The 24,201-nt window shown below is 37.7% G+C and overlaps 2 protein-coding genes and 1 long non-coding RNA gene across 9 annotated transcripts; 1 reads left to right on the forward strand and 2 right to left on the reverse strand.

Annotated features, from left to right (window-relative positions):
- The first annotated feature begins 1,166 nt into the window (after positions 1-1,166).
- On the forward strand, positions 1,167-15,560 carry LOC136258784 (uncharacterized). Of its 7 annotated transcripts, XR_010702999.1 has the most exons (19): positions 1,167-1,518; positions 13,148-13,245; positions 13,302-13,357; positions 13,413-13,459; positions 13,515-13,569; positions 13,616-13,776; positions 13,820-13,883; positions 13,930-14,090; positions 14,137-14,200; positions 14,247-14,408; positions 14,452-14,520; positions 14,567-14,627; positions 14,674-14,734; positions 14,779-14,940; positions 14,984-15,052; positions 15,093-15,153; positions 15,200-15,260; positions 15,305-15,368; positions 15,415-15,560. It is a non-coding gene; the product is annotated as an uncharacterized lncRNA (long non-coding RNA). The 7 variants fall into 7 exon arrangements; XR_010702995.1 differs by having other exon boundaries at positions 13,302-13,459; XR_010702996.1 differs by having other exon boundaries at positions 13,413-13,569.
- LOC136258783 (uncharacterized) lies at positions 5,209-10,463 on the reverse strand. Its single transcript, XM_066052135.1, has 6 exons — positions 10,324-10,463; positions 10,242-10,274; positions 9,389-9,604; positions 9,276-9,332; positions 7,036-7,278; positions 5,209-6,405 (listed from the first exon to the last, which is right to left on the reverse strand). The coding sequence occupies exons 1-6, from the start codon at positions 10,366-10,368 to the stop codon at positions 5,296-5,298; spliced, it is 1,704 nt and encodes a 567-aa protein (XP_065908207.1). The 5' UTR covers positions 10,369-10,463; the 3' UTR covers positions 5,209-5,295.
- On the reverse strand, positions 10,936-13,328 carry LOC136257450 (N-lysine methyltransferase KMT5A-A-like). The gene is made up of 3 exons (XM_066050667.1): positions 13,293-13,328; positions 13,198-13,239; positions 10,936-11,423 (listed from the first exon to the last, which is right to left on the reverse strand). Exon 3 carries the CDS (start codon positions 11,389-11,391, stop codon positions 10,936-10,938), a length of 456 nt encoding a protein of 151 aa, XP_065906739.1. The 5' UTR covers positions 11,392-11,423; positions 13,198-13,239; positions 13,293-13,328.
- Positions 15,561-24,201: the final 8,641 nt, after the last annotated feature.

The following is a 24,201-nucleotide window of genomic DNA, read 5'->3' on the forward strand; positions in this document are numbered from 1 at the left end:
TTTTTGGCTATTAACTATGAGAACCAAGCCAGTACAAGTATTGAACTCAAAAGTGGCTAAAGACTTGCAAGGAACCTGCAAAGTTTTTCAAGCAAAATGCGATAAATCAAACTGAGCTATCATAATAACTAGAGTAGCTAGAAATTATCCCTAATCACCATACCCCGGTGTACCTGTAGCACAGACATTAAGTTAATATTTTTTTGAGTTACAGCACATCAAACTAGAAATTCACCTCCATTAAAATCAGCTTTATTAACTCATGGTATGACAAGCACAACTAATACAATGCTTGGCTGCTGGGCCAGAGCACACGGTCTGGCTGGTCCGGCATTGGCTGGACCCTAGTCTTTACTGAATGCTCTATTAGAGTATCACGGTGACTGTTCTATTAGAGTATATTTTGATGACCACTCTATTAGAGTATATTGATCCTTTTACAAATTCAAGTAGCTGAAAAGTGTAGCCACTGTTCTAATCATATACATTGCTGTTCAAGCCACTACATCTCTGGTAATTGTCTTTCAATCTAAATGGTTTCTGTATAGAACTACGTAAATATTTGCTTCAGGAATTTTTTGTACCAAAATAAAATTGATATTGAATGATTGGTACAGTAGCACAAAATTACCATTGATGTTAACAAAGAGGAGAAAGAGACTTTGTATGTAAAGTAGCCTCCAGATGCCATTTCAGAGCATCTGTTTTCAAAAATTTCCCTGGGGGAGCATGCATGCCCCCAGACCCTCCTAGCTTGGCATGCTGTGCATGTGCCTGTGTCAGGTGTACATAGCACATGCAGTTGAGGATGATTTTTGTGTTTGTAAATTGTTTGCTTAATTGTTTTGTATGTGTTGTAATTTTTTGTTCAGTTATTGTGTGTGTGCTGTTGTAATTTATATGTGTATATGTATGCTATTTTTGTGTTTCCTCCTCAGTCAGGGAAGAACGGCATTGCCGACTGACTTGAGGCTAATTTAAAAATCAAATCAAATCAAGTATCACAAAGATCTTATTAAATCAATAAAAAGTAGTGTACATGTATGACCTCCTTTGTAGTCCATGATCATGGCTGGACCACTCAAAATTTCTGGGCTCCGGCCTCGTGTGGCCAGACCCTTTCCGCGCAGCCGCTTATTGATTGGAAATTATAAGCGCCGCGCTACTATAGCGCGGCGCTGCGCGGAAAGGGTCTGGCCACACGAGACTAGGCCCTGGCCTGGCTCAATATGCTCACCTTTCAGATCGTATGTGACTATCAGCCTAGCCACTGGGGCCTCCAATATCTACTGATTGGTTTCACCTGGACTTGTCACTTCAAACGCTTGACGAGGAGATGCTTCACCAGAAAACACGTGATACTTCGTTAATTCCGGTACTGTCTCCCGCGGATCGCTCCTGATAGTAGAAGCAGCGCAACGTTGAAGTCTCGGCTTGCCATGCTTGCAGTTTTGACGCATATTTGAAGAAGATATTTAAGTGGACTGTCGCATGATTCGAAAGGCTTGGCTGCTAAAGGTTAGTAGCTGCGGCTATCATGAAACCTGATCATTCTTTCTTATGTGATCAGGTTTCACAGGCAGTTCCTGTAATGAATAATAGTAATATAACAGGTTTGGTTTTGTAGGCAGCACTATTTAGAACAAAATTAAACATTTTATCGTTATCATGCAAATGCCTAAATTAAATCTTTGCATATGGGTGGTTGGTGAACAGACTACCACGACTTCCATGGTCCAGTTTAATTCAATATATTGATGTATTTGTAATATCTGGGAACCAGTGCATATGGGTGGTTGGGGACCAGACTACCATGACTTCCATGGTTCAGTTAATTCAATGTATTGATGTATTTGTAATATCTGTGAACCAGTCTTTCTAGTCTATACTTGTCCCAGAAGGGTTAGCTGCTATATCAAAAGTGTTGATTTTTGTGATTGGGTGAGTGGAGTTTGATGCACATTTAAGTGTTGCTCATGCACATGATTTGTATCACACCCCATACAATGCTACAATTAAAATTCACAATGTATATATATTTTTTGAAAATTGTACCTTCTGGGATTAAAAGTTGAATGTGCTCAAGCTTAATTGGGTATACTTCTGCTCACAGGTATTGAATACCTGGCTCACCATGTGAGATTTTTTCATAGCCATATATTATCCTGAAAACATTTGAAGGTATGCAAATCTACCTGGGAAAATTTTGTAAGAACATTTTTGGAAGTTTTGTGTGCTCAGTAGTTATATACAGCAGTGTTATAGTTGTCACTCACAATTTTATTTGAGATTTAGGGGGGAAGTTCTCCCAACAGCCCTAGAATAAACACTGCTGGGAACCTGGTGCTGCCTCAAAATATTACGACGTACAGTGTACAACTATAGACTATTATTTATATCCTGGTAATTGTGGGATCAAGATATTTAATTCACATTGATTGTTAAAATGTATGCTTGATTTCTTGATGTGTAAATAGAAAGCCTTCTTGAAGTGGCTTGATTGTCCATTTTTTTGCATTGCTTGATCTCTTGCATTGTGAATTAGACCCTTGATTACTTTACTACAGTTTGATCCTGGGAGTCACTATACCTGTGAAAGTGACTACTGCTTGTTCGTGTGATTGTGTGATTACTGGGCAGATAGCATAGTTGGTCTGCCCAGGAAAAGGAGACCAAATTTGCATATATTTTTAAGATTTGTCCTGACAAAGCTTAGTACTTGTATGTATGCAGTGATAATGATTTGTAGCATAAATAATATAGTACAAGTAGCTAGGTACTAATAGTTTTATGTATGGACAATCCTCATTGTGGGTCCGGACTTTAATGTACAAAAAAGTTCAGCTTTGTGAACTGAGGCTGATTCCTTTGATTACTGAAACCATAGACAAACCTGTAACTAGTAGTGACGTCACCATTGCGAATCCCTACTTTTACTATATTGTCTATGTTTGTACTGTAGCAATATAAACACTGCTTTATCACCCTGTTAAAGCATTCTTGGGCACTTAAAGGGGCTATTATACACTTGAGAATCTTGAAGAAGTCGTTTAAGAATTTAACTGGCAGTGAAACCATGAAGCTTACATATACAACATGTAGATAGCGACTTCTGACAGTCTGCACTAGTAGCTGCATGGGAGAACAACGTTAGGAACTAGCCATGGATAACAGTCTACTACTGTAAAAGGCATTAACAAGCAGCTGAGGAGTAATAACGTGTATTTAGGTTTAATAACCATGTGTGGTGTAACAGCAGTGTTATTGCAGTAAAATTAAGTGTTTCGTCTCAGACAGAATTACTATGCCCTCACCACCTTTGTCATGATGCTAAGCAGTTTAGGAAACATTGTAAGCTAGCTCACTTGACTTATAATCATTTTACAAGGCCAGCTTTATGGTGTTAACAATCTGGGCACATACAGTAGCTAGCCCCTTTAAATGCTGTTCTATATCACCAAGGTAAACCATGTCACAATGCTTGCTTCACCGTGATCATTTTGATTTGAAAACCAGTCATCAAGTACCTGTACTTCATCTTTTACATTTTTGTTAAAATTAATTCAATTGTATAGCTAACTATTGGAACTCACATTAGTGTTGCCATAGACTACTGAGAGTAGGGTTGGGAGGTATTTAGGTATTAGTAGTTAAAAAGGTATTTTTCAGATACCAAAGTGGTTTTCTAAAAATACCGAATACCGAATTTGATGTAGTAGTTAATTTTTGGTGGTTTAGTGGTGACCATACGTATGTGAAGTCAAGCCTCATACAAACATGTTTACGCTGTGGACAAGTACAGAGCTATGAGTGCATGTTGAAGTATTCACAATGGTTTTAACTTTTTGGGATACTCCAAAACTTACTTTGTGGCACAATATTATTGTTGTTTCATTTGTTTCTTTTAAAACAATGTGGGTGTAAGTGCAAATCATAGCTTACCCAAGTTTAAAAGGTATTATAACAAGGTATTTAGTGATACCGAGGTATTTTTCCTAATACCATACCGTTCTTCAAAAATGCAATACCGCCCATCCCTAACTGAGAGTAGCAGTTTAAACCATCATCAATTGAAACAGTAAACTATAGACTCTGGCAAACTATCTCGGAGTACTTTCATTAGGTTTGATTCTAGTTTCTTCATCTTGTAGGACCGGATAATGATATGTTAAGGTCAAGTGTTTCTGTGACTACCAGGCTTACGTCTTTATGATGAGTACTGCATTCTTCTTGAAGCCATATCTTCACCTAATAACATGCAATTTTCACTCTGTAGGTCTATAAGTAGTAAATCGCGTGTCCAAGTTTCCTTTCACACACTTTGAAAAGCACAATGTGTGGGTTAGAAAATGTGTACTCCAGAAATTCTTATAAATTCCTCATGCCTTTCAATAAAATGGTCTATTGTAAATGTGTTGTGATTATAACAATATATGTGACCCACTGAGCGAAAACCTGACTGTTTGCATAATGCCATTGCAATGTATGCCTATGCTTGCTACATAAATAAAGTTTTAATCGCTTCAGTACACAGTGAAGGAAGAGACTTGAGTTGAAATATCTAATATACCACTGGATTTGCTTCTTCATGGAGAGTAAGAATATCTTTGTTTCATTTCTGTACCATTAAGCAACCATGAGTTATGTGCATTTGTTTACATTGCTGTAAAACATAACTTTGTCGTCGCTGTTTCTAAGCTTGGTCAGCCTTTTTGCTTGATCCTAAATGCCCCGGTTTATGGTGAATTGAATGACACACTCCCTAGCCCATTTAATTTAAAACTTACGGTTGATTAAACAAGCGTTTGTAATTTTCTTCCCATATATGTAGGTACTGTACAAATTGATTGTTTTGCTCTTCAAGTTGCGTATTGCTATAACTCCAAAAGCATTTACCAGTTAAAGCTGAAACTTAACAACCCATTGGTTTTTCCCTCTAGACAACAAGAAAGTCATAAAAATGAAGTTTGAAAAAAATGCAAACTAGTTGGGTCTTTATTCAATGGGTCACACATTGTAGTTGGTGATATCTAGGAGAAATGTCATATCAGAGGAGAACACTACACATACCTATAAAGTAAACAGTGCTTTCCACAAATGTTGCCATTTGTTTGAATGGGTTTAGCCTGTAATAGCTGCCAAACAAATTAAATTATTATAGACCTTACTACATACTCCGTGTTGATGATAGCAATTTATTAGCCACTAGTGAGGTATGTTAATAATAATATCCATCCATTTATATATACAAACAATGTGGTACAGTGTATATCAAGTAAGTATATATCCATCCTTTTATTGCTTTTTGTGTTTTGTTAACTTCTTAATTATTTTGTGTGCATGTACAGCATCTTTGGTGTTTGCAAATTCGTAGTATTGCCTTTGGGTCTCAACGCTATGATTTAAATGTTTCGCTACTCCTCTATTGTCTTTGTCTGAGCAATGACGTGCTGCTTTGGTGCTAGTAATGATTCGAAATTCTGATGGCTTTGGTGGCTGAATATTTCGGATTCTTGTTCCCCGAAATGCTTGTGACATCCTTCTATACACTTGGTCGTATTCCTTGCCATTGGTTCTTAAAAATAGCAAGGGCCTGCATTCATCATTTTGAGGAATTATGTGCCTTCTCACCAAGCCATAATATAAATCAAGCAGTCTTGCTGCTTGATTTGTAAGTACAAGCTGTACCCTTCCCTGTGGTCCAGTTTTATGGCCCAGTATGTTAATTATTGTTTTCCCTCTGGAGTTGATTATCCGGCTTTTGTATTCTGTTTTGGTTGCATTCTGGACTACTCCAGATCTTTGCGAGTTTTGAAAAACAGCGTGTGCTGCACAGTAAGCTGTTAAAAGTTTTGCATCTTTGTCATTATATGCTTTTCTTAGTCGCTTTACCGAAGACTTGATTTCTTTATGGAGAGCCTTGCTTTCCAAGAGGTGTGTTGGGTTTTTGATAAATGGTAGTTTCTTTGTCACCTCAGTGCTATGCTTCTGACGTTGCAGTTTTTTAGATCTATTCAGGGACCGGATCCATAGCGTTAGCACATTTATGACTCTTTGTGCTTCCATATACCGTCTTTCACCTTTCTTGCTGTTGTCAGTGTGGTGCTGAATGAATGTTACAGCATGCCGTATCGTACGTAATTTATTCTGGATGGTACTTGGAGCTTTTCCTTCACCTTTTAACTGGCGGTAGTATTGCTCTAGGTTGTGACGTGATAGCAGTGCGTTGCTGTTAGCTGAAGTGCTACTGCTGCTGCTGCATTCTGCATTTGTAAAGAACTTGTGTACGTCTGCTGTGATGGCTTTTGCACTTTTTTTCCCTCTGTCGCCACCTGCTATGCCTTGCAAATATTTATAAAACTGTTTAAATTTAAAATCCAGTGGATCAAGGGGTCCTGCCTGTGCCTGTAATTACATATAAATGCACACAATATATATGTACACTGATATACCATATACAGACGTGCATGTACTCTACATTTGCATTCTAATATTAACTCTTGTTTATACTGTATGGTGCATGTACATTTGCGTTATAACATACATATAGAGGGTATCTTTTCATGTTAGCAATGGTTACTAGACACCATGTTGTTGAGGTAAAAACCATGCGAGATATTGAAACTTTTCGCTATTGGGAACCATTGAAGAAAGACTTGCTAAGCTGAGGTAGTTACTTATAGTAATAGTTAATTCAAGACCAGGAGTTAAGGGTACTGGGTCAACATTATGCCGCAAACCAACGAGTGGCTAAACTTTAATTCCCCTATTTCTTCCAGCTGTGAAGTGATATTTTCATTCAATGCATAACATAGAAACAATACCACAGTTGTCTTATTTTTGCTAGCATTTTTGACTCATAACTTGCTCTTTCATTACTCAACTCATAATTCGATCGTTCATTACTCAACTCATAACTCACTAATGCATGAAGTAACCTGTGATTATATGGAAATATTTACTGTAACATCAAACAGATATCTTCTATATGTAAGATTGCAATCAGTGTACGTACTAGTATGTATAACTACTTACCTTTACGTTACTTTCACTTTGATTGCTGCTGTCACTTCCGTCGCTTTCACTTTCTTCACTCCTTCCATCTTCTCCACTACTTTTGGTTTCTTCACTGTATTCGCTCTCTTCACTGCTTTTTCCTTCTTCACTGCTTTCACTTTCTTTGCTTTTCTCACTGCATTCACTGTGTTCGCTTTCTTCACTGGGTTCTCTTTCTTCACTGTGTTCCCTATCTTGACCTTCCTCACTTCTGCCTTCTCCCTACACAGAGGTTTAATCATAACTGGGGTTGCAAGAATTCTATATGTTTATGCATTCCTAGCAGAGCATATATTCATGTAATCAGGGTTAGAAATAACATTGTTACTTTAACCCTTAAACCTGCATAGAACTTTTGGGGACTGCATGCTTCACAATACAATCATAAATGTTGACATTAATTATGGTAACGTCACCTTTCAGCCTAAAACTGCCCATTGATAGAAATTCTTTTTACTGAACTACGTACTTGGAGAAGTTTAATTGAACACTGTACCTATACAATGTTTTACTAGTTATGAAACATTCAGTTGCAAATCAAGTTTCTGTGATTGAATATTCTTACTTGTTTAACTTTGATTGTGGGTTTCATAACGTGAGTCATATGGTCTGATACAGAATTTAATGGAATATTTGTTTCAGGTGCAACTACCATCGAGTATGGATCATTTTAGAATGGTTTGTAAAGTGTTTGCATTTCTTTTTCCTGAAGGGTGCTTAATACATGACACATTTTGGCCCCACACTTTGGTGCTAGAGTAAAAACCTTAGGGTCTGTTTGAATCCTTACCAGTTGAATAACATAAATTGTGTAGCCATAAGATACAGTGGGTAAAAATACTCATGGTACATGGTACGCACTGATAATAACCTCAAATCAATAAAACCTAAATGGAAAGTAAGAAAATCTTAGTTTCGTGTTTGCACAGTAAAGAATATGTGAGTTACGGGCACTTATTTACGATGTGATAAAAATATCGTTTACCATTGTCTTTTTGTTATTGGAATGTCCCTCTTCTTTGTCAATACAGAGGCATGCAATATGAACACAAATGGCCCATTTACCACCTCGTGCCTTCTGCTCCTTTTTTCTCAGCAATAATTCACTATTGCAACCAATTCACTTCAAAATTTAATTGATTGGTCCAGTGGTATGCCACTGATGAAGCAGTACATGTCTTAAGATGGGGGTAGTTTGGCTCAGAGTCCCATTCCTTATCAAAAACCCTTGATTGAGCTGAGTCCCATGTTTATAGGGTTCATAGCTTATGTCAGTCATGAGTTATGATCAATTATTTAAGCTCCTGTAATTTAAGGTGCTTTTTTCCATATTGTTTCTATATAAATTGAGTTTATCACTGTTCCAACTGTCTAGTGCTACAAATGATCATTCATCATATACGGCTGAAACTTTAGCTATCCACTCTTTTGTTACTGTAGATAACCAGAGGTTGGACGTGCTTTAAGCACCAGGGTAGATTCTATAGTCAAATCACTCTCATATTAAGCTTTAATTATATATACTGTTTTTCCTTATAAAAGCCACATTCAAATAAACACCAGGTCTTAAATAAAGGCCAAGGGGCACTACCTTAATATAATTAAGGGTTACAATAGCTTAATTTGTAGAACAAACTTTACTACAACTACTGAAACCTTTGACTTGTCAAAAGTATGTCAACTGCAGCTGCTACAAGAAAGCAAGAAACAACAAGATTTTTATCCATGGAGCCAGTGCTTCACTATTCCATTTGCTATAACTGATACATATTTATATTCTTTCCTCCCTTCTACCATCAAATATGTGAAATTGTTTACCCAATTCTCTAGTTATACTGGATGATATTAACCAATTTAAAGATGACTTATCCTTGCACCTCTTCCCTTATCTGATTTATGTATAATTATCTGTTCTTTTTGAGTTCTACACAGTAAATGATTCATAGACAGAATTGACAATGTCTCACTGAATGGTATTGAACAACTATGTACTCCACTTCACAAAACAGGCCTTCATATAATTGAGTTAAGCGGCGCTTAAAGCCTCCTCTGATAGATAACAGAAATGCAATAAAGTGAGATGCAAGGAATGTACCAAAAAATGGCCGGCGGTTTTTGCTCAGGCAGTTACATATGGATTTTATGGATTTCCCCCCTGTACTTTTTCTCATCTGAAATACAGTACAATGGTGCAAACCGTCAATGCATAAATAGCTTACCTTTACATTGCTATCATTTTCATCACTGTTGCTGTTGCTTCTGCTTTCTTCACTTGTCTAAAAGATAGTACAATACTGTAGATTTATTCTAATTGCATTGGTGTGCTATTTACTTCTTCATTGTCACTCTGCTGGTTTCTGTCACTCCGCTGGCTGCTGTCACTCTGCTGGCTGCTGTCACTCTGCTGGCTGCTGTCACTCCGCTGGCTGCTGTCACTCTGCTGGCTGCTGTCACTCTGCTGGATGCTGTCACTCTGCTGGCTGCTGTCACTCTGCTGGCTGCTGTCACTCTGCTGGCTGCTGTCACTGTTAGTCTCATTCATCTTCATCTGTCATATTATGTAAAGTTTTGATTACAAATTTAGAAATGATGTATGTACATGTAGTAATTGCTTTGGCTATTACAACATGGTCAGTACATACTATTGAATGTACTTTAACCGAGTCAATATATACATATGTATACATGTGCCGTATATGTTGGGTCAAAGAGAAAAGTAATGAAACAAGGGAAAGGAATTTACATATTTCTGAGCACAAAGTGGTACTGTGAGTGCATGCAAAATTTGACTTGTAGTTTGGGATCTTTACTTACAACAATGATTGTAGCATTTATAGCCAGGTATGTATGTATATCTGCAGCTGTAGGTAGCCTCTCTTGTCTCACTACTCATTACCTAGAGCCTGAATAACTAGATACTAAATGCAGGGTCCATCTCCAAAACACTGCTTGTGCTTTTGTTCATTAGTGACCATGCAAACACTTAATTGTGACTCTCTGAGCGAAAACTCTGTTTACATTTTTCTCGAACTTCATATTGGTGTTCCCAGCACAGTAGAAAATTAGTTTCACCAATGTTTATGTGCTATATACTTGTACAGTGTAACAATACATGATTCAGTTTATTAACCATGCTAGTATTAAACCCTGTATGTACTGCATACATAAATTTGTTATGGACATACTTTTGATGATTGTGGGAGCAATCCATATCTGATCTAAATGTATAGAATATCTACACTCTGATCATATACACAGTACACCAACCTTCTTGGCCATAGCTAGGTGTTTATCCCTCTCTTCTTTTGCCATTTTGTGTGTCACACGGTAGTGATCTGCCAGCTTCTTTACTAGTGAATAGCACCCTTCAACAGTGCATTCCTGCCTTGGCCTTTCATACTGCTGTTTTGTTGTCTTTTTACTAGGGTTCCACCGATACAGAAAAATAACTACCGATCCGATACCGATACCTAGAAGCAAATTTTCACCGATTCAGATACCGATACCGATAATTGCTATACAATTTACAATCATCTCAAGCTGGCTATGTGTGACTGTTCTAGTAGAATATATTATTGTGCAGTGACTGTTCTATTAGAGTATTTCGATCTTTTCATGCAAACATAGTAAGTAGCAGTTGCTTGATGTTTAGCAAAGCAATCCCTGCACTTTTTATGCTAGAATAATACTCAACACTATTTCCAACTTGTGTATACCTCACGTTTTGCTAGCATAGCATTTATGATGATAGTTATGGTTATGACGATTGGCGCGAGTGGCTATTAATCGGTATCGGAATACCTGAATAACCGATACCGATCGATACGAAAAGCCCAATATCGGCTCCGATACGATACCGATCCGATTATCGGTGGAACACTACTTTTTACATCTGTAATCAAACATCAGCTGCTCTCCAGCTTTGATGTCTCTGCTGGCAACAAATCCAATTCTTAACCGTTGGTGGTGGTGGTCTCCTATCAGCACTGGTGGCATCTGCTTGACATTGGCATTTCTTATGGCATTCTGAATATATCTACCAGGGTCATTGACGCGGGATGTAGCATCAAAAACATACTGTTGACCCTGGTAGGTAGCAAACAAGCAATATTTTCTCTTCTCATCAGTCTCCTCTACCATTGCCACTGAGCTACCATATTCACAGACAAATTGTCCAGCATGGAAATCTTTGGTAGCATATGCACCTTTCTGATGATTGTCTATTGTTCTCACGATGACATTTGATCTTGAATATCCCTTCCCCTTCAGAAGCCCCCAAAGATAAGACTCTGAAGGAGTTGCCAAAGGGTGAGGATCAGCATCATCATCAGTCATTCCTTCATATGGTCCTTCACTGCTGCTTCCATCTGTTGAAACGTGCATTTACAAAGAATCGTTTTAAAATGATACATACAGTGCTAATGATGAAGGCATTAGCACTATTTGTAGTGTATGTACAGTGGATCTTTAACACCTTTGCTGACTGTCCTATTAAAGCATTTCATAGATTATGTTCTGTTGAAGTAGTGGGCTTCACACTCAGTTTCACTTATGTGAACACTAAGCTACGTAACTCTAGAGACAACGGCAGTGTTTATAGATAACCAGCTGGGTCAACTGTATCTACTTAAAGGTGGCAAGTACAAAGACCATAATGGAAGTAGGTTGAATAAAAGTTCCACTTCCATCGAATCTCAACAGTAACAGCATTTAGACTTCAAAAAATCAGGCTTAGATGGTTTAATCTCTCTTATTGTATGTGTAGTCAGGGGCGGATCCAGCACCTGGCAAGGGGAGGGGCACAAACAGGGAAGTAGTAGTTGGTTAGGGAAAGCCAGATCCTCTTGAGTTGCTGCATTTTTGAAGCAGCAAATAATACACCCCTTAGTAGTATCTCACTGTTGATTTTTACCATTTTGGCCTTTATGAAGTCTTTAAAGCTGTTTAAAGGTTCTGAATATCTTAAGCAACAGCAACATGATAATTATTTTTAGAGGCGCTTAGTACTCACGAATGTGCTGGGTGACAGTTTCGTAGCTAGTTTGGCTTTGGTTCACTTTAGTTTCAGGTGAATTCGTAATAAATGCTGGTAAAATGTACATATTTTCGTGAGTTTTATAAGCTGATCTTTGCCTGGCATGAAGTTTAGTGCTTTAATCAGAATTAAGTATGGCTCCTCCACGAGGTGAAGGGGGATGGGGAATTTGTCCCAAATGCCTCATCCTGGATCCGCCATTGTAGTAAGTTAGAAAAGATTCAAAACAAAGCCCACTTAGAGAAGATAATCATGTACAGAAGATACGTACGTAAGTAACTCATGATAATCTACTTTCAACTTTTAAAAAAAATGCCTGGGTGTTGACTGTGCAAGGAAATGTTTTACTTTCTACTTGACCAGGTAGCCTTGACCTTATCACTTCACAGGTAGCTGTGACCATATCACTTGAGCTTCATGACCAGGTAGCTGTGACAACCATTTATGAATAAATTACAATTTACACTTTCATGTGGGAACAGTGACTATAGAAATGGACAATGGTGTCCTTTTTACTGTCTTCCCATTTCGTGTGTCATGTCTCAACATATGTGATTGTATCTGCAAGAATGCTACATTTTAGCACAAGCCTAATAATAGTATAGTAGAATGCATTAAGTGAAACAGCTGCAAATTCAAAATATTCTTTAAAAATTGAGCTCTTGTTAGAAGGTGCCAATGGCATTAACCTTGATAGTATCGTGTTATCCAAAGCAAGAGGAGTGTTCTCAGAAGACGTAAGATACAGTACGAGCATTAGTCTGCCTAGTTGCCGACTCTCTTGAATTTTTGCTGGTTGTAGGAAGTATAAAGCCATGGATTTGTCTGTTCTTGTATAACATGATGGTGTAAGTTGTATATGCATAGAGGACTGCTTCTGTAAGTTATGATCAATATACTGGTGTTTTTTCCTTATTGTCTCTGCATGTACAAATCAAACCTCTTTTATTGCCACTTTGTAGCTTTTTAGTTTCTCTTGGCTTCTAAGGTTACCATTATATATCTATAGTAGATAAAGGAAATGTAATAATGTACAAACTTGTGGGGTTCTTGCAGATGTTGTCACATTGGATAGATCAACCATATACACAATATTGCTGCCTTACCATTGGTCTCCTGATCATCACTACTGTCCAAAACAATTATTCCTGCATGTGAGCAAATTTTCAAGGTACATGTGTTGTATACAATATATGTGTACCTCCCTCAGTGATGGCAGATTGAGAATACTCTCTCTGTGTCTCAGCAGTAGCTGGTGATGACTATGTAAGCAAGTGTCCATGTCAATGTGAAGTTTACATACCTCCCTCGGTAATGGAAGATTGAGAGGACCCTCCATGTCTCTCAGCAATAGCTGGTGATGACTATGTAAGCAAGTGTCCATGTCAATGTGAAGTTTACATACCTCCCTCGGTAATGGAAGATTGAGAGGACCCTCCATGTCTCTCAGCAATAGCTGGTGATGACGTCAACATTGTGTAAGCAAGAGTTCATGTGAATGTAAAGCTAACATACCTCCCTTAGTGATGGTTGATGAAAAGGACCCTCCATGTCTCTTAGTAGTAGCTGGTGATGATGTCAAGAAATATTTCATGTCAATGTGAAGTTTACATACCTCCCTTAGTGATGGTTAATGGAGAGGACACTCTGTGTCTTTCCGTAGCTGGTGATGATGTCAAGATAATGTAAGCATTTCATGTCTATGTGAAGTTTACATACCTCCCTTAGTGATGGTTAATGGAAAGGACCCTCTGTGTCTCTCAGCAGTAGCTGGTGATGATGTCGAGATTATGTAAGCAATATTTCATGTCAATGTGAAATTTACATACCTCCCTTAGTGATGGTTGATGAAAAGGACCCTCCATGTCTCTCAGTAGTAGCTGGTGATGATGTCAAGAAATATTTCATGTCAATGTGAAGTTTACATACCTCCCTTAGTGATGGTTAATGGAGAGGACGCTCTGTGTCTTTCAGTAGCTGGTGATGATGTCAAGATTATGTAAGCAATATTTCATGTCAATGTGAAGTTTACGTACCTCCCTTAGTGATGGTTAATGGAGAGGACCCTCTGTATCTCTCAGCAGTAGCTGGTGATGATGTCAAGATAATGTAAGCAATATTTCATGTCAATGTGAAGTTTACGTACCTCCCTTAGTGATGGTTAATGGAGAGGACCCTCTGTGTCTCTCAGTAGTAGCTGGTGATGATGTCAAGAAATGTTTTCATGTCAATGTGAAGTTTACATACCTCCCTTAGTGATGGTTAATGGAGAGGACACTCTGTGTCTTTCAGTAGCTGGTGATGATGTCAAGATAATGTAAGCATTTCATGTCAATGTGAAGTTTACGTACCTCCCTTAGTAATGGTTAATGGAGAGGACCCTCTGTGTCTCTCAGCAGTAGCTGGTGATGATGTCAAGATAACGTAATGTAAGTAATATTTCATGTCAATGTGAAGTTTACATACCCCCCTTAGTGATGGTTGATGGAGAGGACCCTCTGTGTCTCTCAGTAGCTGGTGATGACGTCAAGATTATGTAAGCAATATTTCATGTCAATGTGAAGTTTACGTACCTCCCTTAGTGATGGTTAATGGAGAGGACCGTCTGTGTCTGTCAGTAGCTGGTGATGATGTCAAGATAATGTAAGATATTTCATGTCAATGTGAAGCTTACGTACCTCCCTTAGTGATGGTTAATGGAGAGGACCCTCTGTGTCTCTCAGTAGTAGCTGGTGATGATGTCAAGAAATGTTTTCATGTCAATGTGAAGTTTACATACCTCCCTTAGTGATGGTTAATGGAGAGGACACTCTGTGTCTTTCAGTAGCTGGTAATGATGTCAAGATAATGTAAGCATTTCATGTCAATGTGAAGTTTACGTACCTCCCTTAGTAATGGTTAATGGAGAGGACCCTCTGTGTCTCTCAGCAGTAGCTGGTGATGATGTCAAGATAACGTAATGTAAGTAATATTTCACGTGAAGTTTACATACCCCCCTTAGTGATGGTTGATGGAGAGGACCCTCTGTGTCTCTCAGTAGCTGGCGATGACGTCAAGATTATGTAAGCAATATTTCATGTCAATGTGAAGTTTACGTACCTCCCTTAGTGATGGTTAATGGAGAGGACCGTCTGTGTCTGTCAGTAGCTGGTGATGATGTCAAGATAATGTAAGATATTTCATGTCAATGTGAAGCTTACGTACCTCCCTTAGTGATGGTTAATGGAGAGGACCCTCTGTGTCTCTCAGCAGTACCTGGTGATGATGTCAAGATAATGTAAGAAATATTTCATGTCAGTGTGAAGTTTACATACCTCCCTTAGTGATGGATAATGGAAGGAACCCTTTGTGATGCTTACTAGTAGCTGGTAGTTGTACAATCACATGATCACATAAGTAAAAATTATATTCTGTACCTTGAGTTACAGATGATTCTGTAAAATAATATAAAATACCTCATACAATTAAATCAACAATAAAGACATGTATACTTAAATGCCTTTAGTTTAATCGAGATATGTACAGTATGTAGTGTTTTATGTGCATGAGTTCAATGGGGCCTGTTATTGTGTTGTACTTAGCTTACTACTTTTGTGCTTTTTATTGATGTACTAATTGCTTTCGTGAAACCATAATGTCAAACTATATTTGGCTGGACTTATTGACACAAATATCATCTTTTTGCACAAACAAAGTACATAATATTATGTGTTACATAGTCATCGCTACATGCATACTATCCTAATAGAGCCATACAACAGCAAAATCAGATACTTTATCAACTAGGTCAGCAGGAAACATTCTAACCCTTAATTATATTAAGGTAGTGCCCCTTGGCCTTTATTTAAGACCTGGTGTTTATTTGAATGTGGCTTTTATAAGGAAAAACAGTATATATAATTAAAGCTTAATATGAGAGTGATTTGACTATAGAATCTACCCTGGTGCTTAAAGCACGTCCAACCTCTGGTTATCTACAGTAACAAAAGAGTGGATAGCTAAAGTTTCAGCCGTATATGATGAATGATCATTTGTAGCACTAGACAGTTGGAACAGTGATAAACTCAATTTATATAGAAACAATATGGAAAAAAGCACCTTAAATTACAGGAGCTTAAATAATTGATCATAACTCATGACTGACATAAGCTATGAACCCTATAAACATGGGACTCAGCTCAATCAAGGGTTTTTGATAAGGAATGGGACTCTGAGCCAAACTACCCCCATCTTAAGACATGTACTGCTTCATCAGTGGCATACCACTGGACCAATCAATTAAATTTTGAAGTGAATTGGTTGCAATAGTGAATTATTGCTGAGAAAAAAGGAGCAGAAGGCACGAGGTGGTAAATGGGCCATTTGTGTTCATATTGCATGCCTCTGTATTGACAAAGAAGAGGGACATTCCAATAACAAAAAGACAATGGTAAACGATATTTTTATCACATCGTAAATAAGTGCCCGTAACTCACATATTCTTTACTGTGCAAACACGAAACTAAGATTTTCTTACTTTCCATTTAGGTTTTATTGATTTGAGGTTATTATCAGTGCGTACCATGTACCATGAGTATTTTTACCCACTGTATCTTATGGCTACACAATTTATGTTATTCAACTGGTAAGGATTCAAACAGACCCTAAGGTTTTTACTCTAGCACCAAAGTGTGGGGCCAAAATGTGTCATGTATTAAGCACCCTTCAGGAAAAAGAAATGCAAACACTTTACAAACCATTCTAAAATGATCCATACTCGATGGTAGTTGCACCTGAAACAAATATTCCATTAAATTCTGTATCAGACCATATGACTCACGTTATGAAACCCACAATCAAAGTTAAACAAGTAAGAATATTCAATCACAGAAACTTGATTTGCAACTGAATGTTTCATAACTAGTAAAACATTGTATAGGTACAGTGTTCAATTAAACTTCTCCAAGTACGTAGTTCAGTAAAAAGAATTTCTATCAATGGGCAGTTTTAGGCTGAAAGGTGACGTTACCATAATTAATGTCAACATTTATGATTGTATTGTGAAGCATGCAGTCCCCAAAAGTTCTATGCAGGTTTAAGGGTTAAAGTAACAATGTTATTTCTAACCCTGATTACATGAATATATGCTCTGCTAGGAATGCATAAACATATAGAATTCTTGCAACCCCAGTTATGATTAAACCTCTGTGTAGGGAGAAGGCAGAAGTGAGGAAGGTCAAGATAGGGAACACAGTGAAGAAAGAGAACCCAGTGAAGAAAGCGAACACAGTGAATGCAGTGAGAAAAGCAAAGAAAGTGAAAGCAGTGAAGAAGGAAAAAGCAGTGAAGAGAGCGAATACAGTGAAGAAACCAAAAGTAGTGGAGAAGATGGAAGGAGTGAAGAAAGTGAAAGCGACGGAAGTGACAGCAGCAATCAAAGTGAAAGTAACGTAAAGGTAAGTAGTTATACATACTAGTACGTACACTGATTGCAATCTTACATATAGAAGATATCTGTTTGATGTTACAGTAAATATTTCCATATAATCACAGGTTACTTCATGCATTAGTGAGTTATGAGTTGAGTAATGAACGATCGAATTATGAGTTGAGTAATGAAAGAGCAAGTTATGAGTCAAAAATGCTAGCAAAAATAAGACAACTGTGGTATTGTTTCTATGTTATGCATTGAATGAAAATATCACTTCACAGCTGGAAGAAATAGGGGAATTAAAGTTTAGCCACTCGTTGGTTTGCGGCATAATGTTGACCCAGTACCCTTAACTCCTGGTCTTGAATTAACTATTACTATAAGTAACTACCTCAGCTTAGCAAGTCTTTCTTCAATGGTTCCCAATAGCGAAAAGTTTCAATATCTCGCATGGTTTTTACCTCAACAACATGGTGTCTAGTAACCATTGCTAACATGAAAAGATACCCTCTATATGTATGTTATAACGCAAATGTACATGCACCATACAGTATAAACAAGAGTTAATATTAGAATGCAAATGTAGAGTACATGCACGTCTGTATATGGTATATCAGTGTACATATATATTGTGTGCATTTATATGTAATTACAGGCACAGGCAGGACCCCTTGATCCACTGGATTTTAAATTTAAACAGTTTTATAAATATTTGCAAGGCATAGCAGGTGGCGACAGAGGGAAAAAAAGTGCAAAAGCCATCACAGCAGACGTACACAAGTTCTTTACAAATGCAGAATGCAGCAGCAGCAGTAGCACTTCAGCTAACAGCAACGCACTGCTATCACGTCACAACCTAGAGCAATACTACCGCCAGTTAAAAGGTGAAGGAAAAGCTCCAAGTACCATCCAGAATAAATTACGTACGATACGGCATGCTGTAACATTCATTCAGCACCACACTGACAACAGCAAGAAAGGTGAAAGACGGTATATGGAAGCACAAAGAGTCATAAATGTGCTAACGCTATGGATCCGGTCCCTGAATAGATCTAAAAAACTGCAACGTCAGAAGCATAGCACTGAGGTGACAAAGAAACTACCATTTATCAAAAACCCAACACACCTCTTGGAAAGCAAGGCTCTCCATAAAGAAATCAAGTCTTCGGTAAAGCGACTAAGAAAAGCATATAATGACAAAGATGCAAAACTTTTAACAGCTTACTGTGCAGCACACGCTGTTTTTCAAAACTCGCAAAGATCTGGAGTAGTCCAGAATGCAACCAAAACAGAATACAAAAGCCGGATAATCAACTCCAGAGGGAAAACAATAATTAACATACTGGGCCATAAAACTGGACCACAGGGAAGGGTACAGCTTGTACTTACAAATCAAGCAGCAAGACTGCTTGATTTATATTATGGCTTGGTGAGAAGGCACATAATTCCTCAAAATGATGAATGCAGGCCCTTGCTATTTTTAAGAACCAATGGCAAGGAATACGACCAAGTGTATAGAAGGATGTCACAAGCATTTCGGGGAACAAGAATCCGAAATATTCAGCCACCAAAGCCATCAGAATTTCGAATCATTACTAGCACCAAAGCAGCACGTCATTGCTCAGACAAAGACAATAGAGGAGTAGCGAAACATTTAAATCATAGCGTTGAGACCCAAAGGCAATACTACGAATTTGCAAACACCAAAGATGCTGTACATGCACACAAAATAATTAAGAAGTTAACAAAACACAAAAAGCAATAAAAGGATGGATATATACTTACTTGATATACACTGTACCACATTGTTTGTATATATAAATGGATGGATATTATTATTAACATACCTCACTAGTGGCTAATAAATTGCTATCATCAACACGGAGTATGTAGTAAGGTCTATAATAATTTAATTTGTTTGGCAGCTATTACAGGCTAAACCCATTCAAACAAATGGCAACATTTGTGGAAAGCACTGTTTACTTTATAGGTATGTGTAGTGTTCTCCTCTGATATGACATTTCTCCTAGATATCACCAACTACAATGTGTGACCCATTGAATAAAGACCCAACTAGTTTGCATTTTTTTCAAACTTCATTTTTATGACTTTCTTGTTGTCTAGAGGGAAAAACCAATGGGTTGTTAAGTTTCAGCTTTAACTGGTAAATGCTTTTGGAGTTATAGCAATACGCAACTTGAAGAGCAAAACAATCAATTTGTACAGTACCTACATATATGGGAAGAAAATTACAAACGCTTGTTTAATCAACCGTAAGTTTTAAATTAAATGGGCTAGGGAGTGTGTCATTCAATTCACCATAAACCGGGGCATTTAGGATCAAGCAAAAAGGCTGACCAAGCTTAGAAACAGCGACGACAAAGTTATGTTTTACAGCAATGTAAACAAATGCACATAACTCATGGTTGCTTAATGGTACAGAAATGAAACAAAGATATTCTTACTCTCCATGAAGAAGCAAATCCAGTGGTATATTAGATATTTCAACTCAAGTCTCTTCCTTCACTGTGTACTGAAGCGATTAAAACTTTATTTATGTAGCAAGCATAGGCATACATTGCAATGGCATTATGCAAACAGTCAGGTTTTCGCTCAGTGGGTCACATATATTGTTATAATCACAACACATTTACAATAGACCATTTTATTGAAAGGCATGAGGAATTTATAAGAATTTCTGGAGTACACATTTTCTAACCCACACATTGTGCTTTTCAAAGTGTGTGAAAGGAAACTTGGACACGCGATTTACTACTTATAGACCTACAGAGTGAAAATTGCATGTTATTAGGTGAAGATATGGCTTCAAGAAGAATGCAGTACTCATCATAAAGACGTAAGCCTGGTAGTCACAGAAACACTTGACCTTAACATATCATTATCCGGTCCTACAAGATGAAGAAACTAGAATCAAACCTAATGAAAGTACTCCGAGATAGTTTGCCAGAGTCTATAGTTTACTGTTTCAATTGATGATGGTTTAAACTGCTACTCTCAGTTAGGGATGGGCGGTATTGCATTTTTGAAGAACGGTATGGTATTAGGAAAAATACCTCGGTATCACTAAATACCTTGTTATAATACCTTTTAAACTTGGGTAAGCTATGATTTGCACTTACACCCACATTGTTTTAAAAGAAACAAATGAAACAACAATAATATTGTGCCACAAAGTAAGTTTTGGAGTATCCCAAAAAGTTAAAACCATTGTGAATACTTCAACATGCACTCATAGCTCTGTACTTGTCCACAGCGTAAACATGTTTGTATGAGGCTTGACTTCACATACGTATGGTCACCACTAAACCACCAAAAATTAACTACTACATCAAATTCGGTATTCGGTATTTTTAGAAAACCACTTTGGTATCTGAAAAATACCTTTTTAACTACTAATACCTAAATACCTCCCAACCCTACTCTCAGTAGTCTATGGCAACACTAATGTGAGTTCCAATAGTTAGCTATACAATTGAATTAATTTTAACAAAAATGTAAAAGATGAAGTACAGGTACTTGATGACTGGTTTTCAAATCAAAATGATCACGGTGAAGCAAGCATTGTGACATGGTTTACCTTGGTGATATAGAACAGCATTTAAAGGGGCTAGCTACTGTATGTGCCCAGATTGTTAACACCATAAAGCTGGCCTTGTAAAATGATTATAAGTCAAGTGAGCTAGCTTACAATGTTTCCTAAACTGCTTAGCATCATGACAAAGGTGGTGAGGGCATAGTAATTCTGTCTGAGACGAAACACTTAATTTTACTGCAATAACACTGCTGTTACACCACACATGGTTATTAAACCTAAATACACGTTATTACTCCTCAGCTGCTTGTTAATGCCTTTTACAGTAGTAGACTGTTATCCATGGCTAGTTCCTAACGTTGTTCTCCCATGCAGCTACTAGTGCAGACTGTCAGAAGTCGCTATCTACATGTTGTATATGTAAGCTTCATGGTTTCACTGCCAGTTAAATTCTTAAACGACTTCTTCAAGATTCTCAAGTGTATAATAGCCCCTTTAAGTGCCCAAGAATGCTTTAACAGGGTGATAAAGCAGTGTTTATATTGCTACAGTACAAACATAGACAATATAGTAAAAGTAGGGATTCGCAATGGTGACGTCACTACTAGTTACAGGTTTGTCTATGGTTTCAGTAATCAAAGGAATCAGCCTCAGTTCACAAAGCTGAACTTTTTTGTACATTAAAGTCCGGACCCACAATGAGGATTGTCCATACATAAAACTATTAGTACCTAGCTACTTGTACTATATTATTTATGCTACAAATCATTATCACTGCATACATACAAGTACTAAGCTTTGTCAGGACAAATCTTAAAAATATATGCAAATTTGGTCTCCTTTTCCTGGGCAGACCAACTATGCTATCTGCCCAGTAATCACACAATCACACGAACAAGCAGTAGTCACTTTCACAGGTATAGTGACTCCCAGGATCAAACTGTAGTAAAGTAATCAAGGGTCTAATTCACAATGCAAGAGATCAAGCAATGCAAAAAAATGGACAATCAAGCCACTTCAAGAAGGCTTTCTATTTACACATCAAGAAATCAAGCATACATTTTAACAATCAATGTGAATTAAATATCTTGATCCCACAATTACCAGGATATAAATAATAGTCTATAGTTGTACACTGTACGTCGTAATATTTTGAGGCAGCACCAGGTTCCCAGCAGTGTTTATTCTAGGGCTGTTGGGAGAACTTCCCCCCTAAATCTCAAATAAAATTGTGAGTGACAACTATAACACTGCTGTATATAACTACTGAGCACACAAAACTTCCAAAAATGTTCTTACAAAATTTTCCCAGGTAGATTTGCATACCTTCAAATGTTTTCAGGATAATATATGGCTATGAAAAAATCTCACATGGTGAGCCAGGTATTCAATACCTGTGAGCAGAAGTATACCCAATTAAGCTTGAGCACATTCAACTTTTAATCCCAGAAGGTACAATTTTCAAAAAATATATATACATTGTGAATTTTAATTGTAGCATTGTATGGGGTGTGATACAAATCATGTGCATGAGCAACACTTAAATGTGCATCAAACTCCACTCACCCAATCACAAAAATCAACACTTTTGATATAGCAGCTAACCCTTCTGGGACAAGTATAGACTAGAAAGACTGGTTCACAGATATTACAAATACATCAATACATTGAATTAACTGAACCATGGAAGTCATGGTAGTCTGGTCCCCAACCACCCATATGCACTGGTTCCCAGATATTACAAATACATCAATATATTGAATTAAACTGGACCATGGAAGTCGTGGTAGTCTGTTCACCAACCACCCATATGCAAAGATTTAATTTAGGCATTTGCATGATAACGATAAAATGTTTAATTTTGTTCTAAATAGTGCTGCCTACAAAACCAAACCTGTTATATTACTATTATTCATTACAGGAACTGCCTGTGAAACCTGATCACATAAGAAAGAATGATCAGGTTTCATGATAGCCGCAGCTACTAACCTTTAGCAGCCAAGCCTTTCGAATCATGCGACAGTCCACTTAAATATCTTCTTCAAATATGCGTCAAAACTGCAAGCATGGCAAGCCGAGACTTCAACGTTGCGCTGCTTCTACTATCAGGAGCGATCCGCGGGAGACAGTACCGGAATTAACGAAGTATCACGTGTTTTCTGGTGAAGCATCTCCTCGTCAAGCGTTTGAAGTGACAAGTCCAGGTGAAACCAATCAGTAGATATTGGAGGCCCCAGTGGCTAGGCTGATAGTCACATACGATCTGAAAGGTGAGCATATTGAGCCAGGCCAGGGCCTAGTCTCGTGTGGCCAGACCCTTTCCGCGCAGCGCCGCGCTATAGTAGCGCGGCGCTTATAATTTCCAATCAATAAGCGGCTGCGCGGAAAGGGTCTGGCCACACGAGGCCGGAGCCCAGAAATTTTGAGTGGTCCAGCCATGATCATGGACTACAAAGGAGGTCATACATGTACACTACTTTTTATTGATTTAATAAGATCTTTGTGATACTTGATTTGATTTGATTTTTAAATTAGCCTCAAGTCAGTCGGCAATGCCGTTCTTCCCTGACTGAGGAGGAAACACAAAAATAGCATACATATACACATATAAATTACAACAGCACACACACAATAACTGAACAAAAAATTACAACACATACAAAACAATTAAGCAAACAATTTACAAACACAAAAATCATCCTCAACTGCATGTGCTATGTACACCTGACACAGGCACATGCACAGCATGCCAAGCTAGGAGGGTCTGGGGGCATGCATGCTCCCCCAGGGAAATTTTTGAAAACAGATGCTCTGAAATGGCATCTGGAGGCTACTTTACATACAAAGTCTCTTTCTCCTCTTTGTTAACATCAATGGTAATTTTGTGCTACTGTACCAATCATTCAATATCAATTTTATTTTGGTACAAAAAATTCCTGAAGCAAATATTTACGTAGTTCTATACAGAAACCATTTAGATTGAAAGACAATTACCAGAGATGTAGTGGCTTGAACAGCAATGTATATGATTAGAACAGTGGCTACACTTTTCAGCTACTTGAATTTGTAAAAGGATCAATATACTCTAATAGAGTGGTCATCAAAATATACTCTAATAGAACAGTCACCGTGATACTCTAATAGAGC

The sequence above is a fragment of the Dysidea avara genome, chromosome 6 (genome assembly GCF_963678975.1).
Source record: "Dysidea avara chromosome 6, odDysAvar1.4, whole genome shotgun sequence".
Taxonomy (NCBI): Eukaryota; Metazoa; Porifera; class Demospongiae; order Dictyoceratida; family Dysideidae; genus Dysidea; species Dysidea avara.

Coding starts and splice junctions, on each gene's coding strand:
- LOC136257450 (XM_066050667.1), bottom strand. CDS start 11,391: ATGACTGATGATGATGCTGATCCTCACCCTTTGGCAACTCCTTCAGAG.
- LOC136258783 (XM_066052135.1), bottom strand. CDS start 10,368: ATGGCAAAAGAAGAGAGGGATAAACACCTAGCTATGGCCAAGAAG. Junction 9,333..9,388: donor AGCAGAGTGACAATGAAGAA/GTAAATAGCACA, acceptor ACTATCTTTTAG/ACAAGTGAAGAAAGCAGAAG. Junction 7,279..9,275: donor AAAATGATAGCAATGTAAAG/GTAAGCTATTTA, acceptor ACCTCTGTGTAG/GGAGAAGGCAGAAGTGAGGA.